The 19941-nt window shown below is 34.0% G+C and overlaps 1 protein-coding gene across 5 annotated transcripts in view; it reads right to left on the reverse strand.

The window, feature by feature from the left end:
• The window catches only part of CROT (carnitine O-octanoyltransferase), a 43514-nt gene that overhangs the window by 21473 nt on the left and 2100 nt on the right, over positions 1-19941 (reverse strand). For 2 of the 5 annotated variants that reach the window (XM_079151703.1, XM_079151701.1), the window contains exons 2-6: positions 18341-18476; positions 14860-14996; positions 13266-13447; positions 12990-13114; positions 2574-2682 (exon numbers count right to left, since the gene is read on the reverse strand). In XM_079151703.1, coding sequence (XP_079007829.1) covers positions 2574-2682; positions 12990-13114; positions 13266-13447; positions 14860-14996; positions 18341-18455 — 668 coding nt within the window. In that variant the 5' untranslated portion in view covers positions 18456-18476. Of the gene's footprint in view, positions 1-2573; positions 2683-6707; positions 6771-12989; positions 13115-13265; positions 13448-14859; positions 14997-18340; positions 18477-19532; positions 19633-19941 lie in introns of those variants that run through there. The other 3 variants (XM_079151702.1, XM_079151705.1, XM_079151704.1) reach the window with 3 other exon arrangements.

Genomic DNA, 19941 nt, shown 5'->3' on the forward strand with positions numbered 1-19941 from the left:
AAAGCAAGAATGTGAAAAAATGGTTATCTTCATATAATACCATGAGGGAAAATAATGTTGCTTTGGATAATAACTGGACTTAGTTGAAAATTTTAAGTGTATATATTTTATGACACAGAAATTTCACTTCTAATATCAACCCATAAGATATTTTCTCCAAACAAAGGCACATGTTTGAAAATGTTCATTATTTTTTACAGCAAAAAATGGAAATAACTTCCATATGCATTAATAGAGAAATGATCAAATATACCATAGCATATCAACATGATGGAATTCTATGTAACAGTTAAGAGAATGAGGTACCTACACCACTATAAAAATACCACTGCCTTATAATTAACCAAAAGAAGTAAACTGAAGAAAAATGCCTAAAATAACCTTTTAAATGTACAACTATCCCTACCTTGTACCACACACAAAAATCAATTCTAGGCAAACTGTATGTGTGGAAGGCAAAACAAAATTTTAGAATGTAAGGAAATATCTTCTTGGTATTAGGTTAGGGAACATTTTTTAAAAACAATACAAAAAATATGATCAATATGATAAAAGATTAACAAATTAGACTACATTCAAATTAAGAATCGTTCATCAAAATGATGCCTTTAAGAAGCTCAATTCATAATAGCAAAGCTATAGAACCAACCTAGGTACCCTTCAACAGATGAATGGATAAAGAAAATGTGGTAAATATACATAATGGAATATTACTCAGCCATAAAGAAAAATGAAATTATGGCATTTGCCAGTAAATGAATGGAAGTTGAGACTATCATACTAAATGGAATAAGCCAATCCCAAAAAAACAAAGGCCAAATTTTCTCTTTGATATGTGCATGCTAACACATAATAGGGGGAAGGACAAAAGAAGAGAAGCACTTTGGATTAGACAAAGGGGAATGAAGTGAGGGGATGGGAACAGGAAAGACAGTAGAATGAATGTGACATGACTTTCCTATGTTCATATATGAATACAGGACCAATGTAACTCCACATCATGTACAACTGCAAGAATGGGATCCTAATTAGAATATATTTCAGGTATATTCTAATTATACTTGAATAATTATACTTGAATTATACTTCATGTATGTATAATATGTCAAAATACATTCAACTGTCATGTATAAATAAAAAGAAAAATTTAAAAATTGATGCCTTTAATAGGATAAAAGAACAATTATAAATATATTCTTCAATTCTATGTATTGAAATGCATAAAAACAAGAAATCTTATCAAGAATGTATGATGAACTCTTAAAATACTCATACAGTAGTGGGAATGCTTATTAGTACAACTAATTTTAAAAACTGTCATTATCTATTAAAGTTGAATGTACATATAACCTAGGACTTGGCAAATCCTCTCCTAGGCATTCCAGAAATGCATGTACACATGCACCAAAGACTTGTACAAGGATTTTCATAGTAGTAAATAATCTAAATGATTCCACTTACAAAGGAGGGTAAGCACAGAGACTGTGGACAGGTATGAGGATGAGCCTCTGGAGCACTGGAAATGCTGTGTTCTGACCTGGGTGGCAGTTACCTGAGAATTCAGCTGTACATATGTGTGCACTTTTGTAAGCTTGCTTATTTAGTAAGCTAAATTATTTAGTTAAAAAAATTCAAATTATATAGATACGTATGACTCAACAGTTATAAAATCATTCAGGGATTTGAATAGCTGATTAGATTTTAACGATAATAAAGAATTATTGTTAACATTACAAGATGGCATCGGGTGTGATAATGGTACTACATGAGTACTATTCAAGAATCTTTGGGCTGCGGATATAGCTCAATTGTTAGAGTGCTTGCCTAGCATGCACAAGGCCTGGGTTCAATCCCCAGCACCACCAAAAAAAAAAAAAAAAAAAAAAAAAAAAAAGAATCTTCATATTTTAGAAATATATACTAAAATAGTTATATTGAAAGGATATTATGTCTGAGATTTTCTTCATGGGAGTGAAGGGAGGAACACAAAACGAATAGTTGAAACAATGCTGAATGAATTTATAACTATTGAATCTAGGAGTAGGTAATGCTGAAGGGGCTGGGTATGTGGGGTCTTCATTATATAATTCTACATTTTAAAATTTTCTATAATTTACTCCAAAAATGTATGCATACAAAATAATACATACCATATGTATGAATTATATACATACTATTATGTGTATATATATTTATATATACATACAAAATTATATACTACATATAAAATATATATGTTCTCTTTTAAATGATATGTGTATGTAAATTTATTGCAACAGATCTGGAAGAACAGAACACAAAAACTAGTGAGAGTATAATTTGGGGACAGGGAATGGGATTGGTAATATCTGCAATGTTTTCTTTTTTTCCAAGTGGAACATATTCATGTACATCTAGTAAAATTAAAAATTCAAATTAAAAACAAACTATAGTTCTTTTAAAAATATACACATATAAAACTCTTATTTTTCAGCTTTCTGTCACCTCATAGAAGGACAAGTCTGAACATTTATTTTTTTTAACCTAAATAACAGCTTAAGATCTAATGAGATTCAAGACAGTCATGTGAAAACCTGAGAAGCTCTGGTGGGGTGATCAAACATCCTTCATGTATTACATCAAAGACAAAAATTCGGCCCCGACACAACACTGCAATGTGACTTGGGGAATGCCCTTCACTCTCTGAAAGAGAAACAGAAAACACAATACTCAAATCTCCCAAAGTATCCAATAGAAGAAAATAATCACTCACTTATATATTCATCAAATATATCACATGAATAAAAACAACTTTCAGGGGAAGAGGGAAGGTTGGTCAATGAGTACTAAATTACAGTTAGATAAGGGTAAGTTCTGGTGTACTATTCATTACACAGTAGGTAACTACTATAGATAATGACTGTATACTCTGTATTGCAAAAAGTCAGAGGGATTTTGAATGCTTTTGCCATAAAAAAAATGATCAATGTTACAGGAGACAGATATATTTAACCTGATTATACAACATACACATTTATTGATATATATTGCATGGTAGCCCATTAATGTGTACAATTTTTGTTTTAATGTATCAAGTAAAAATTAATTTAATTTCAAAAAACTTTGTAAGTTAATAGAATTTCAGTAACTATGATAGAAATGTATACTCTTGAAACTTGTCCATGTGACATCTAGAAATTCATAAAAGTTTTAAGTATTTGTACACTCTGAGAACCACATAAACCCCAAACTACTATAGGGCTTTATAATTTTGTTTAGGGACAGGAATTTAAGGGGAAGAAGGGGAACAGAGGAATTCTGGAAGATAGCCATTTGAGTAAATATGCACCTCTTTAAAATTATTTTAATGTTAATTGATAACCAAATAATTTAGTTGCAGCAATGTCTAGCAATGATTCCCCAATAAAATAGTTTTCAGTAGTGGTACACACCTGTAATCCCAATAACACGGGAGGCTGAGGCAGGAGGGTACAAATTTGAGGCAAGCCTCAGCAAATTAGGGAGGCCATAAGCAACTTGGTGTGATCCTGTCTCAAAATAAAAGGGGCTAGGGATGTATCTCTGTAGTAAAGCACCCCTGGGTTCAATCATGAGTACCAAAAAATAAGTAAATAAAAGTTTTCAGTAGAAAAGGGCATTATATGCCAGAGTGGCAAAGGGAAAGATTTTTGCCCAATCTGTAGTTTTACTTAAGGCTCTGATAACCATGGTAAGTCGCTGATAATTAATTCTAAGATTCCTTTGGTACACCTTAAATTCCCAAGAACTGTTTTATCTGCCGTAAACTTCAGACTATCCTGAGTTATCCCCATTTTGAAAGACCCCTTTACCAAGAGGGTTTTCCTATATAATCCGTGCCCTATCCCTTCCTCTAAGAAAGAAGAGAGAGAGAGAGAGAGAGAGAGAGAGAGAGAGAGAGAGAGAGAGAGAGAGAGAGAGAGAGAGAGAGAGAGAGAAAGACATTGCCACTGGAAGGAAAATTACCAGTTGGTATTAAGTGCATTACACACATCATCTCATGAAACCTATTCATTCTAAGGAAGGACCATCTCTGAAAACACTACTCTTACCTTAGACCATATTTCCTCAAGACCCAGGAATTGAAGTACATATTTTCCTTGTTCCTTCTCTGCCCTTTGAAAAACCTCCAGATTCTTTTACATTTCCCACCACTCTTATTGCTGGAACTACTGACCTCATCCTTTCCAAAATTTAGGGCTGATAAAGAAAATAAATCTGATGCCAAATTAACCAATAAATGGTTGAAGTGGAGTTGTGACAGAAGCATGGGATTTTATCAGCCAATTATCAGGACAGTGATAATGTGATCCAACTAATACTAAATAGTACTTTAAAAAGGACAGTTCAGCTGCTACATGGAGAACAGATAACAGGAAAAAAGAGATGATATAGCCAGTTCAGTTAGGAGATAATGAAAGTGGTCCAGGTAAAAACCTAGGTGAGAGGGGATGGTGATTTTGACTGGGGTATGACACTTAAGGAAACAAGAGGTGAATTATTTTTCTTTTAAGATGAAAGATGTTCAGATTGGAATGATCCAATAAAGAAAAAACTGATAACAAAGCAGAGAAAGAGGATAATGACTAAGCAAAAGTGGGATTCAGAACACAAATAGAAGAGATGTCCTCAGGAGTCAGAACAGTTCATCTATATTTTAGTTTTAAAGGAAGGCAAAGTATATGAATGTGCAAGGGAATAGAAGATGGGCAAATATTTGAATAAGTAAGTTTTTTATGGCTGTTGTAACAAATTACTACTAACTTAGTGACTTGAAATGAAACAAATTAATTATCATGTAAGTCTGAGGATGACAAGTTTAAAATGTGTCTTACTCCAACAGTGTTGTGTTTCTCCTGGAGACTCTAAAACAGAATCTATTTCCTTCCTTTTTCTAGCTTTTAGAGGATGTCCACATTCCTTGGTTCAGGAATCCCTTCCTTCATCTTCAAATACCACAAAATCACATCTTTCTCATGCTGCAAATTCTCTGGTCCTCTTTTGGCTGCTTCTTCCACTATACAAACTCTTGTGATATGTTGGGCCCACTCTCATCTCGAGGTCAACCGATTAGCAACCTTAATTCTCCTTTACCATGTAACCTAATATATTCATCATTCCAGAGACTGGGAAGTAGACATTTTTGGGGTTCATTAGTCTGCTTACAATGGATAACCTGGTAATTTGATGATGGGAAAATTGCTTTGTAATTGTTGAGAATTAATAAAATAGTTCACTGGCTAGAATAATGAAGGAGAAAGGCATAAAACAATATTCTCTGAAAATGAAAGAATAAACTGACAAAAGAATTCAGTGGGGCCAATCAAGGTTTAACTAAGATCATAAAGAGAGATTTTGTGATTTTTCTATGGCCAACTAAGTTGTTAGGAAAGGCATTTTTGATATGACTGAATTTTAAACTGTGTTTAGGTTGTACTGGATTAGTATGGGCAGTGGTGGGGGAGTCAGGGGGCAAGGGAGCGAATACAATGAACAGCCACAAAAAGAAGTGAAGATTGGGAGCAAAGGAAGAATGGAATTGTGCAGAGCAATAAGGTCACTGAACTGTTCATTACAATGTGTCCAAAGAAAAAATTGAAATGAACATTAAGGATATATGTTGTGAACAGAAAGTGGAGATTGGAGTGATACTCGAAATTGCAAATGTTAGGGGTGATGAAGTTTTTGGTAATAACAAGGTCTAGGCATGACCATTGGAGAAAGTGGCTGACTGAGAACGAGTGGAGACACAGATTCCCAGAGGTAGAAAGTGAACAAAATAAGAGGCTTTGGGTCACCTACAATGGGAAGCTACATTCACCAAGAATACGACTGAAGGGCTGAGTTAGGTGGTGCACACCTATAATCCCAGCTCTTCAGAGGCTGAGGCAGGAGCATCACAAGTTCAAGACCAGTCTCAGCAACTTAGTGAAACCCTGTCTTAAAGTTGAAAAAAAATTTTTTTAAAGGAGAGATATAGCTCAATCGTAGAGTACCCCTGGGTTCAATCACTGGTAGCACCAGAAAAACAAAACAAAACAAAACAAAACAACCTGACATAGTAATGGAAGAAAGACAGCAAGACTGATGCTAAAGCAATCAATGAATGAAGGGTGAATGATCAGAAAGTCACTGCAACAATCACAAGTAATGCTGATATAATCTGATGGGTTTCTGGTTTGTTTTGTGTTTTTGGCCCACAGAAGCTCAAACTGTGAAGAGAAAATGAGAGAGGGACAAAGATAAGTAAAGAGGATGGCAACAGCTCTGGCAACCCCTGTGGTACCAAAGTTTAAAAAAAGAAAAAAAAAATCACCATTTGAGATGGCTATGCAGGAAGTAGTAAACTAAAAACAATGATCAAGTTTTAGTAACAGTAAAAGAGAGAAGGATGAAAATATAATCACTGTTGTGAATCATGAGTTCCAGAAAGTTTGAGAGAAATGTGAGGGTGGGTCAGAGCCAGGAGAACTCGGACCAAATTTGCTTAGGTGGAAATTCATGAGTTGAGATGACACAGAAATCAGAACTTTTTGAGCAAAATGAGGCAAATGAAGATGAAAGGCATGACTGAATTAGTCCAAATGGTTTCTTAGGGAAAGGTTAAATAAAGTTCTAAGTATAGTCTTATTACTCAGATATCCTTTTATCCTTGGCAGCTTGAACTCTTCCCTTCCCCTTCAACTCACATAATTTCTTCAAATTTCTTCTTATTCAGGATAGATTTCCATGCCCAATGTTGTAATTTCTCCCTTGGGAAAAAAAACCTTTAAATCCTTCACCCCTGGTTCCTCTGCACATGCCCCTGAATGTTGCTATAGAAAAAAATACACTGCCCAGTCTGTTTTTTTAAATTTTATTTGATATTTTGTGTATATGTGTTTCTGGAGGTTAGACCCAGGGCCTGTACATGCTAGGTAAGGGCTCTTGCTGAGCTACATTCCCCAGTCCTGGGCTAACTTTAAATTCATGAACATATATCTTAAAGGAGCACTCAACACTGTCAGCAACTGCACAATTCCACAGTATGTATGTTTTTCCCATTTCACGCAAAAATTATTTCAAACTTTCTCCTCAAATTTTCCATCCCAGTTAATGACCTCAGTTCTTCTCTCACTAAGGAAAACACATGCCATACACAGGACCTCATCTTCCTACAACAAAACTGGCCAATTTCTCCGCATGTAAATACATACCTTCTGAATTCCCTCCTATTCCCCTTCTTCCTTATTCCTGTTGAAGACTAACCTCTCTGCTGTTTCTGCCCTTCACCCTCTCAGTTCTTATCTTCTCTATGACTCTGGCTCCTTAAATTCTTCCTTTCAAGACAGACTATTTCCATTCTCTCCTATATCATTCCCACAACATATCACCCATCTTTCAACCTTTTTTTTAAATCTCCCACTGCACATCAACAAAACTTGTTTTTGCAAACAGTATTTCCAAATGTCACCACTTCATCTATTTATTTTCATCTCTTCCAGATGGGCTTCCTTCCCCAACCTTCACTAAAAGTGCTTGTCAAGGATGGTCTCTGTCCACATGACTTTGACAGATCCAGTGGTCACAACTTCACCTCATTTGACCTCTCAGAAGCATTAGATAAAACACTCCCTTCTCTTCACTTCTACAAGACCAATGTCCTTGTTTTCTTCCTCCCTGCCTTGGTCTCCTTTGCTGGCTCCTCTAACGGGCAAATACTGTATTGCATTGTGATAAAGATCAGTACTGGTTTTCTTGATCACCTTTATATATGTTTCAAAAGTAATATTAGCTATTTTTATGACTTTAGAAAAAATTTCTAGGCCTGCTAGTGATGGCTTCTAAATCCATATCTGCATTCCTAAATTCTCAACCATATTGAAACAATCAATAACCTGGACTTAATAGACATATATAGAATATTCCATCCATCGACGAGCGGATTCACTTTCTTCTCAGCAGCACATGGAACTTTCTCGAAAATAGACCATATGTTATGCCACAAAGCAGCCCTTAGGAAATGCAAAAAATAGAGATACTGCCTTGTGTTCTATCAGATCATAATGGACTGAGAGTAGAAATCAATGACAAAATAAAAAAACAGAAATTACTCCAACACCTGGAGACTAAATAATATGCTATTGAATGAAACATGGGTAACAGAAAACATCAGGGAGGAGATAAAAAAATTCTTAGAGGTCAATGAGAACAATGATACAACATATCAAAATCTCTGGGACACTATGAAAGCAGTACTAAGAGGAAAATTCATTGCATGGAGCACATTCCAGAAAAGAATGAAAAGTCAACAATTAAATGACCTAATATTACAGCTCAAAGCCCTAGAAAAAGAAGAACAGAATAACAGCAAAAGTAGTAGAAGACAGGAAATAATTAAAATCAGAGCTGAAATCAATGAAATTGAAGCAAAGGAAACAATTCAAAAAATTGACAAAACAAAAAGCTGGTTCTTTGAAAAATTAAACAAAATAGCCAAACCCTTAGCCACACTAACAAAGAGAAGGAGAGAGAACTCAAATTACTAAAATTCGTGATGAAAAAGGAAATATCACAACAGACACCACTGAGATACATAACATAATTAGAAGCTACTTTGAAAATCTGTATTCCAACAAAATAGAATCTACCAAAGACATTGACAAATTTCTAGAGACATATGCTCCTCCCAAACTGAACCAGGAGGACATACACAATTTAAACAGATCAATATCAAGCAATGAAATAGAAGAAGCCATTAAAAACCTACCATCCAAGAAAAGCCCAGGACCAGATGGATTCTCAGCCGAGTTCTACAAGACCTTCAAAGAAGATCTCATTCCAGTACTTCTCAAAGTATTCCAGGAAATAGAAAAAGAGGATACCCTACTAAACTCATTCTATGAAGTTAATATCACCCTCATACCCAAACTAGGAAAAGACACATCAAGGAAAGAAAATTTTAGACCAATATCCTTGATGAATATAGATGCAAAGATCCTTAACAAAATATTGGCAAACTGTATCCAAAAGCATATTAGAAAATCGTGCACCACAATCAAGTTGGGTTCATCACTGGAATGCAAGGATGGTTTAACATCCATAAATCAATAAACGTAATCCATCATGTCAATACACTTAAGGATAAGAATCATATGGTTATTTCAATTGACGCAGAAAAAGCGTTTGACAAAACACAACACCCCTTCATGCTCAAAACACTAGAAAAAATAGGGATAGTAGGAACATACCTGAACATTGTAAAGGCTATTTATGCTAAGCTCATGGCCAACATCATTCTTAATGGAGAAAAACTGAAACCATTTCCTTTAAAAATGGGGACAAGACAGGGATGTCTTCTTTCACCACTTCTATTCAACATTGTCCTCGAAACTCTAGCCAGAGCAATTAGGCAGACTAAAGAAATTAAAGGGATACGAATAGGAAAAGAGGAACTTAAGCTGTCACTATTTGCTGATGACATGATTCTATATTTAGAGGATCCAAAAAACTCCTCCAGAAAACTTCTAGACCTCATCAATGAATTCAGCAAAATAGCAGGCTATAAAATCAACACACATAAATCTAAAGCATTTTTATACTCAAGCGAAGAAACACTTGAAAGGGAAATGAGGAAAACAACTCCATTTGCAATAGCCTCAAAAAAAAAAAAAAATAAAATACTTGGGCATCAATCTAACTAAAGAGGTAAAAGATCTCTCCAATGAAAACTACAAAACACTGAAGAAAGAAATCCCATGTTCTTGGATAGGCAGAATTAATATTGTCAAAATGGCCATACTACCAAAAGTACTATAAAGATTCAATGCAATTCCAATTAAAATCCCAATGACATCCCTCACAGAAATAGAGCAAGCAATCATGAAATTCATCTAAAAAATAAGAAACCCAGAATAGCTAAAACAATCCTTAGCAGGAAGAATGAAACAGGGGGTATCGCAATACCAGAACTTCAACTATACTACAAAGCAATAGTAACAAAAACAGCATGGTATTGGCACCAAAATAGACAGGTAGATCAATGGTACAGATTAGAGGACATGGACACAAACCCAATTAAATACAATTTTCTCATACTAGACAAAGGTGCCAAAAATATGCAATGGAGAAAAAGATAGCCTCTTCAGTAAATGGTGCTGGGAAAACTGGAAATCCATATGCAACAGAATGAAATTAAACCCCTATCTCTCACCCTGCACAAAACTCAACTCACAATGGATCAAGGACCTCGAAATCAGACCAGAGACCTTGCATCTAATAGAAGAAAAAGTAGGTCCAAATCTTCATCTTGTTGGCTTAGGATCAGACTTCCTTAACAGGACTCCCATAGCACAAGAAATAAAAGCAAGAATCAACAACTGGGATAGATTCAAACTAAAAAGCTTTCTCTCAGCAAAGGAAACTATCAGTAATGTGAAGAGAGAGCCTACAGAGTGGGAGAATATCTTTGCCACTCATACTTCAGATAGAGCACTAATTTCCAGAATATATAAAGAACTCAAAAAACTCTACATGAAGAATACAGATAACCCAATTGACAAATGGGCTAAGGATATGAACAGATGCTTCACAGAAGAAGATCTACAAGCAATCAACAAACATATGGAAAAATGTTTACCACCATTAGTAATAAGAGAAATGCAAATCAAAATTACACTAAGATTCCATCTCACCCCAATTAGAACGGCGATTATCAAGAACACAAGCAATAGGTGTTGGCGAGGATGTGGGGAAAAAGGTACACTCATACATTGCTAGTGGGGTTGCAAATTAGTGCAGCCACTCTGGAAAGCAGTATGGAGATTCCTTAGAAAACTTGGAATGGAACCACCATTTGACACAGCTATCCCACTTCTTGGCCTATACCCAAAGGACTTAAAATCAGCATATTACAGAGATAACAGCCACATCAATGTTCACAGCTGCTCAATTCACAATAGCCAGACTGTGGAACCAACCTAGATGTCCTTCAACTGATGAATGGATAAAGAAACTGTGGTATATATGTACAATGGAATATTACTCAGCTATAAAGAATAATAAAATTATGGCATTTGCAGGCAAATGGATGAAATTGGAAAATATAAGCCAATCTCAAAATTCAAAAGGCGAATGATCTCACTGATAAGCAGATGATGACACATAATGGGGGGTGAGAGGGGGACAATAATGGAGGAAGGAGGGACTGTATAGAGGGAAAAGAGGGGTGGGAGGGGTAGGGGGAAGGAAAAAAATAGCAGAATCAATCAAACTTCATTACCCTATGTAAATGTATGACTACGCAAATGGTATGCTGTTACTCCATGTACAAACAGAAACAACATGTATCCCATTTGTTTACAATAAAAATAAATTTAAAAAAATAAATAAATAAATAAAATAAAAAGGGCTGGGGATATAGCTCAGTAGTAGAATGCTACTGGGTTCAATCCCCAGTTTCACAAAATAAACAAACAAAAATTAATAGGACTATTTACATTAGAAATAAAAGTCAAAAAGCTTATCTTGGTTTATAAAGTACTATACAAAATAGCTTACAGTCCCCTGTTGAATCTGTCTCTCTCTTGCCTGCTTTGCTCTATCCTTAATGTCCTTAGAATACACCAAGTTTATTCCCACCTGGAGCATTCTTTTAATAAAAAGTTAAAAACAAAAACAAAGAAAAAGTGAAAAAAACATACTGGTTCGTCATCATTCAGATCCTCACAGAGGCCTTCCTTGACTACCTAATCTGAAACATTGACACAGTGACTCATCTTATTTGAATTTTCTGTACATTATTTACCATTAACTGTCTGATATTTTTTCACATTGACTTATTACTTTAGCTTTACCTATCTTCACCTCTTTACATAGCTGTAAGTCCAAGATTATAATAATCATGATAGCTTAAATCACTGCTCTGAGACACAATCCCCATTTGACACACATCAACTCAACAGAGTACCTTATTTAATAACATGCCTACTAAGTAACAAAAACAGAATTCAAAAACGGGTCACTGACCTTAATTTCTTAACTGATAAGTACATTTTTTTCTTAACTAGTATTATTCTTACATCAGTTTTTCCTGTTCACCTTTTCCATTAATATTTGGGTGTGAAACTCTGTACCATACATAACCCTGCTTTCCTAATCCTTTATGTTAATTGTTTCACTTGCAACATCCAAGGTAAATGTGTGGTGGCTTGAGCACATTAAGCATCTCAAGCACCTAGAAAGTTTTTCAAAGAGGAATTGAGTTCTATACAAAAATAAATTCATAACCTTCATACTATGAGCACAATTGACTATAAGTTTTCTCTTTATGAAAAAAGTCCATTCATAATTAAACTGTGCAGTAATTATAAACTGTTGTTAAAGTCATAAAATACAAAAATTCCTAAAGTAAGTAGAAACCAGCAGTTGCCACAGCATAATTTTCCATTTCAAGATATGCTAGAACACCAAGAAGAAACTGCCATAAAATGACAGTAAAAACAAAATTCTGGTGACTCAATCTGAAACCATGTGCCTCCAAGAAGCATGATTTCAGGTAAGGGGGAAAAAAGAGTATATTCACAAAGAAAACTAGAACATAATGGAACACACAAGCAAACACTCAAGATAATTCAGATAAGAAATGAGGGTAGAAAAAGAGGTATACAGGCCTACGCTTCATGACTTCCTTAATACCCATTCATAACTTTATTCTTCAGTTAAATATTTTAAATTCTCAAATGATGCAAAAAAAGCATCAGGTTTATATTCAATCATGCATGATAGTTTAAAAAATTAATTCCCTTATAATACATTCAAACTAATCAGAACAAATTAAAGACAATGTTCATGGAAAGCCTTTGATTTGTCAAAGAACAATAAGAAACATTTTTCAAAACTGCAGGTTCCAGTGTCTGTACAAATCACAACAAAACTACCAAAATCCAAATGCTTTTACTAAAAAAAAAAAAAATACCTGTGTTTTTACTTACCAGTCCTAAAATAGTTCTTAAGTGAATCTCTATTAATTCCTGGAACCTTGCAGGTAGAAAACAGCATTCGAAATTGATTCATATCTAGAGGAGTATTTCCAACTTTATGAACAGGCAGTTTTTCTCTATTAACAAAAAAGTATTTTAAACAAGAAGCCATTATTAAACTTATAAATCAAACCACCACAACCGTAGTATTCTTCCCCAAGTATTTTCAACATATTGCCAACAGAAATTTAGGTAAATTTGTTACTAAATTCATATAAGTACCCTTACTTTCTTATCAGCTGCCAGTAGTTCAAGTTATGCCAAAGGATTATACTTCCTCTTTCTAACTGGGTCCCTTCCTTTGGAGGCCAATAGTGTTCAAAATGGGCAGAAGGACCGACAAAGTTGACATTTAGCTGTGATGGTATACGAACATCCAGGTAGGCAACATTCAGCCACCATTCTTCCAGCTAAAAGAAATTAAAATTATCAGCCTAATGTTCTTCATAGTACTTGAATGTGCAACCGCTGGCCAAAAAAGAAAAGAAAGAAAAAGTTACATTTGTTCTTTATTTAGTCTATAATACTTAAAAACATGTTTTTTTGTTTGTTTGTTTAAATCATCATAGATATTGAAAAATGCTACTGTGATCATTTTTTTGGACTTGTAAGATTCAAAATACTATTTGTTTAAATACACTATAAAAAAACATGAAACAAGAAAGCACAGAAAAGGCACCTTCAGAGAGACTGTCATTTCAAAATCACAGTATCTAACTAAGTACTTAGTTGTTCCCACAGAGCACCTGAGGTATAATAAATAGTACTAAATCCTCACCTAATGATAACAGTTATTAAGGCATTTAAATTTTCCTTTTCTAAACAAAAACACCTATTAAATCATAAATTTAAAGAACTTTTTAGTAGGCTTAAAACTAATTTGGATTTTTCATAGACAATTCTTACTATGTGTCCTTTCATAATATGCAATTGAGTTTCATGCATAAGCAAGCAGATCTTATCAAATTATCAGTCCTTTTTAAAGAAACCAATGTGATAAACTATAATGAGCACTTCATAAAAGTTAAGGCAAAAGGATACTGGCAGAACTTCTTTACCTTTATCCCACTTAAATAACCCAAGGTTCAGAATAAACAACAAAGAAATCTGGAAGTGGAAAACTTTATTATTTCATCCTGTATATCAACAGCTCACAAAAAGATCATTAATAGAATTTATTTCCAAAAGTATAATTACAATAATTATTTCTAGGCCAACAAAATACTTTTTAGGTATTAAAATCCATTCTTTCATGTATTAGAGAAGTAGAGAAGCAAAAGAAATCAAAGATTCCTTGTGGAAAATTATTGAGACCCTCAATAATTCTTAGAGAAACATTTCCCTCAATATACCTCACTGAAATACAAATTATTCATAACTATTCTCCACTCCTTTTCTCCCATGAAGTGTTTAAATATTTCTGTGTCACTCTATTTTAGTGCTTCTCAGGGATTTTTCAGGCTATAGTCCACTTGAACAAAATGTTTTTTCTCAAGCATAGTCTATGGATTGCCTGATAATACACACATGGAATACACACATGGAATAGTTGCTAAAACAAGGATTTATGGGCCCCTTTTCATATATACTGAATTAGAATCACTGTTCTCAGAAAATCTGCATCTTAACAAGTTCTCACGTAAGATAGGGGACCACTCACAACGCTTAAAACTCCCCAGTTAAGTAATTCATTCATTCTTTTAGATAATTATAATGACAACAATGATTGCAAGGATTTTATAACAATAATTTAAAATGAAAGTTTTGCCCATTTTTAGTTTTCCTTCTTTTAAGATCATCAATTATTCAATTATAAACATACTAAAATAAATACCCAATTTCTTCTTCCTTTTGCCCTTTCCAGTAATTTCTGGTGCAATTTTTCTCCAACTCCATTTTGAAATTTTTGGACTATTTCTTCAGTTTTCTTATATTCTTCTTCATTCGCAAATGGCTTTACTATAAAGAAAAATGTGATTAAGGCATTTAGACATCAAGCACCACCAAATTACCTGAATTACTATATACAAATATTATGACTTACATATGTAAAACACATTAATACTTCAGTATAATAAATTATAATGAGCTGACAACATGAAAATGGCTAAAAAGCAAAAATGCAAAATACTGTAAAAATTAAAATGATGGATATTATGTACTCTGATAACAATTTTCTGAAATTATTTTAAATCATTCTAGATGATAGTTAAAATTATGAGGTGGAACTATCATCTAGTTATTAGTCCAGTGGAAAGTAAATCCTACTGAACCACAAAATAGAGAAATTAAAGCATCTTTCCATTAATGTTCAAATTGGAGCCTTGACCATTATATATGTAATGTAAAATATATGTATATGTAAGGATAAATCCTACCCAGAGTAGTTTTAAGTGCCTCATGGCCAAGGGAAATATTTCATGAAAACCAAGTGTTCTGAAATAAAGCTATAATTAGAAGTCATGAGACATTGATATCTTCTTTTTAATATTTTGCCCTTTTGAAATTTTATCTGGCAAACTGCCAAAGTCAACTTAATAGGTGGATTTAGAGAAAGTACAAGTCAATAGTTAAAAGTGGAATAATAAAAAATTAAATTTTTAAAAAATAAGAAACTAGAATTTTCAGATGAAAGTAGTTCATGAAAAAAGGACGCATCAGAGTGCTTCCAGTTAAAATGAACCAAACATATTTATTTCTGCTCATTCTAGAAACCTGTTAAAATGACAGTGAAGTAATAAAAAAGGGAAAAGTCTACTAGACTAAAGAAATTGAAAGAGGATGGCTGACAAGTTCAGCAATATTTTGCATTTAGAAAACACTGGGAGAAATGGTGACTGGCTTTATAGAATACAGAAAGTAAATAGCTAAGGCTTGAGGAATGGAGGTGGTGAGAATAGGGGAAAGGTTAGATGTACATCAATAAGCAAGCCAATTTCCAAATTCCCACAGTAGAATCCAAAATATGTTCAAGAATTCATAACACATGGTACCTCCAAAAGATAAAGGGGAAATGAAGGCTAAAAGCAGGACTGCTGGAAAGTTTTCCAAAGGAGCAGTCAGATGACAACCTCATCCAACTTGCCTCGTAGATCCCTTCCTCCACTCTACAAAGCCTGGCAATGCAAGTAGAAAAACAAGAGGTTTACTCTCCAGAGAAGTTGACCCATATAAGACAGAATACATAGATTCCTGCCCATAATGAAAAATGAATACAATGGAAGAAGCATACACCCTAGTTTGCAATACTATTCACAATAGCCAAGAAATGGAACAATCTAAGTGTTCCTCAACTGATGGATAAAGAAAATATGCTATATACACACAATGAAAAACGATTCAGCCATTTAAAAAAAAACAATGATATTCTGTCATTTGCAAAAACATGGATAGAGGTGGATTATTATGTTAAGTGAAACAAGCTAGGCACAAAAAGACAAGCACTACATGATCTCACTCAAATGTAGAATCTAAAAAAAGATCCATTGACAACTAAAAAAAAATATTTAAAATAAAATATCATGATACTCCATTAATACAGCTTTTTAATGTTTTTATGTATTAGCTTAAAAGTAAATTTAGTTTAAATTTATTTTAAAAATTAGAAAAACATTGGGACTGAGGGACAGTTAATTCAGTGGTATTTGCCTAGCATGTGTAAGGTCCTGGGTTCAATCCCCACCGCTACCAAAAAAAAAAAAAAAAAAAAAAAAAAAAAATTACACACCTTGAATACTGAGTCTCCTTCTACCCCTGTCCCCATTCAGTTCCTAAAACATTGGCTTATGTCCTCTAGGTAAGAAATAAGAGGAGTTCTCTTTGGGCAAAGTGATCAATTCAAGAGAAAAGAATACTGGAATTCGGGTATGCCCTAAAGGAATTACTAGGTCTCTGCTCTATTACCCAACAATAAGGCACACTGGCCACCAAATCCAACTCAGTCACACAGAGTTCTCACTCTTAAATATGAATGTTTCAGAATATTTGCAGATATTTGGGGAAAGTCTTTCAAGTGAGAGAGAACAAAACAAAACTAATAGGTGGTATTAAACAGTAAAGAGACCAAAAAAGACAAGGCACTACTATGGCTTAAATATGGACAGTGTCTGCCAAAGGGCCAGAGGTAGAAGGCCTGATCCTAGGCTGGTAGTATGGGGAGGTATTATGGGCCTTTAGGAGGTAGGGCCTCAAAATCTGAGTGGCTTCCTACTTCTCAAGAGGAATAAACAATACCTTCAAAATTCTTAAGATAAATGACTTCTAATTCAAAACTCAATACTCAACTAATCAAGTAAACATGTTTTTAGTTCATACTGTTCCTCTCAAATATTCTTTCTCAGGTATCTACTGAAGATGAATCAAATAAAGGAGTAAATCAAGATGAGGAAGATACTAAATCTAGGAAGTAAAGATTCTGATACAAGAAAGAGGTGTGAAGAAAACTGCCAGGATGATGGCAAAGGAAAGTTCCAGTATACAAGTCGTCCAGCAAGCTCAAAAAAAGCTAACCTAATTAGAGCAAGAGGGGTAAAGGAAAAGAAGTGTTCAAGAAGAAATGAAACTGACAGAATACTTTATATATTTAAAAGTATTCAGGAATTTTCACTGAAATGTTTGGGAAAAATTATTAATAAGTACAAAGTAAACTGAAAAATGAAAATTGAGGGAAAAATGCAAGAAAAAGGTAATCAAAGTAAAATGTAGAGTTCACATATGAATAATTATATAACCATAAATCCTGAATGATTAGGAGAATTAAGCCAGGTACATGTATATTAAAATCAAGTGAAATCCTGAAATAAATCAGGGGACTGCTGATTTAATCCTAAATGATGACTTGTACACCTGTATAGAAAGAATGAGAAGGAACATGAGGAAATGTTGGTTTGCATTTATGCTGAGGACAGGGAGGGCTAGAGGATAAGAGAACTAATTTGTCACATCTACAGGTAAAAGATGCAAGAAATAGTAAAATAAGAATATTACTTTAAATGTGAAGATAAACAACACAAGAAACATAAAAGATTCAAAAATTCTGAACTGAAGGGGTGGGATTTGAAAGGGGAACAAGAAGCCAGGAAAATGAGGCAAAGGATTACACTTTTTACTACAGAACTAGTAATACTATTTTGCTTTACAAACTATGGAAAAAATGACGTAAGAGAAAAAGAAAAAAAACATTTTGGATATTTTAAGGATACATCATGAGCCTAGAAGCAATTAGACTCTCATCAATGTCTAAGAGTATCAGTTTTCTAAGTTGCTAAGAATAGTAATATATAATTACAAGATTATAAACATACCTGATTCAAGGTATTTTTTTAATGATTCTCCAAGGGAAGGAACAGGCAGTGATGGAAGAGAATCCTGGTACTGAAACGTTCGTTCTTCAACTGATTTAGCCAGTTGATTTTCCATGATTTAGTCACAATAGGAAAACTAAAGAAAAATGAGATAGCCCTCATAACCTCAATTTCATAAATATTCTTATATATGCTAGGTCCAATTCATTAAACCAATATTTCAGGACCACACTATATTTAAAACTTGATCTCATTCTATGGAATTTATAAGCTTTTCAGACAAAGAAAGTCAACTTAAAAGAAGTGTAGACTCAGTGTGCCAAAAGTCAGAGTCATCTGTGAGACCAGTATAGTCATTATTTGTTGAACATCTACCATTTCATTTGCCAGGTACTGTAAAATATCACAGAAAATATGTGTCATATCCCTAATCTTCATATCTCTGAAAAGTGACATTCTCTGCAATTTTAAAATATGAAAAAGCCAAAATTCAGAGAGATTTAACAACCTAAGAGCTCATACCTAGAACTATAACCCAGATCAATTAGACTGCAAATTTCCCCTGTACAGTAGAGGCAGCATGGTAGGGGGTGAGGGAAATGTGCAGAAAGTTTTGATGGCTGGATGGGGTTCAATGATTAGAAAAAAATTATGAACTGAAAAAGAACTTTGAAGAGTACACAAGGGGTGTGGAAGAGTTGTTCAACTACAGAATTACAGAATACTAGGGAACATATAATCATATGAGCAGCTGCTATAAATTGTGTAAATGGTGTAAGGTCTACTCAGAATGGTTTCAAATATTCCAAAGCAATCTTGAATATCTTCCAAATATGTATTAATTTTCATCAAATACATCAAACTAAACCAAAATATGAATAAGGTATACAAGCACTAAATAAAAAATGAGATTTCTTAAAGAAGGCTTTATACATAAATTACATATTAAAATAGCAACTGAGAAAACAGGAATATTAATATTAAATAAGAATTTCCTATCCTTTCAAATATTTCTTTTAAAAATAATAGCAAAGTGAAACAAAATATTCCACTTATAGGTTACAAAATTAATTAGTATCAAAAACAAAGGCACAGTAGAAATTTTTTTAAGTCAACATCTTTTCCCCTTTGATTCTTAACAGAATCCTGAGTTTCAGCTGGGCATATAGCCACCCAGTTATATTTCTCCTACCCTCATGGAGCTGCTCAGTGTGGCCTTGTGATATACATTATCTCCAGCTCATACCCCTAAAAAGGACTGCTTGTGTTTTCTATGTTTCCTCTTCACTGCTCACCAGGTAGTGTGAACTGGGACAACACCTTGGACTCATTTATGGAAGCCATTTATTGAGGTGGTCAGATTTACTCTATTAGCCATGGACTCCTATCTCTAGATGTATCCCCACCCCCCAAAAAAAATGCTGGGCACAGGGATACACGCCTGTAGTCCCAGCTACTCAGGAGGCTGAAGCAAAAGGATTGCTTTAGCCTAGAAATTCAAGGTCAGCCCAGGTAACAGCTCTCAAACAACAAAAATCAAAACTTTTGCTTTATTCATGCCATGCTTTCTTGGTCTTTTTTTTTTTTTTTTTTTTTTTAAT

This window comes from Sciurus vulgaris (assembly GCF_902686455.1).
Source record: "Sciurus vulgaris genome assembly, chromosome: 8".
In the NCBI taxonomy this organism is placed as follows: domain Eukaryota; kingdom Metazoa; phylum Chordata; class Mammalia; order Rodentia; family Sciuridae; genus Sciurus; species Sciurus vulgaris.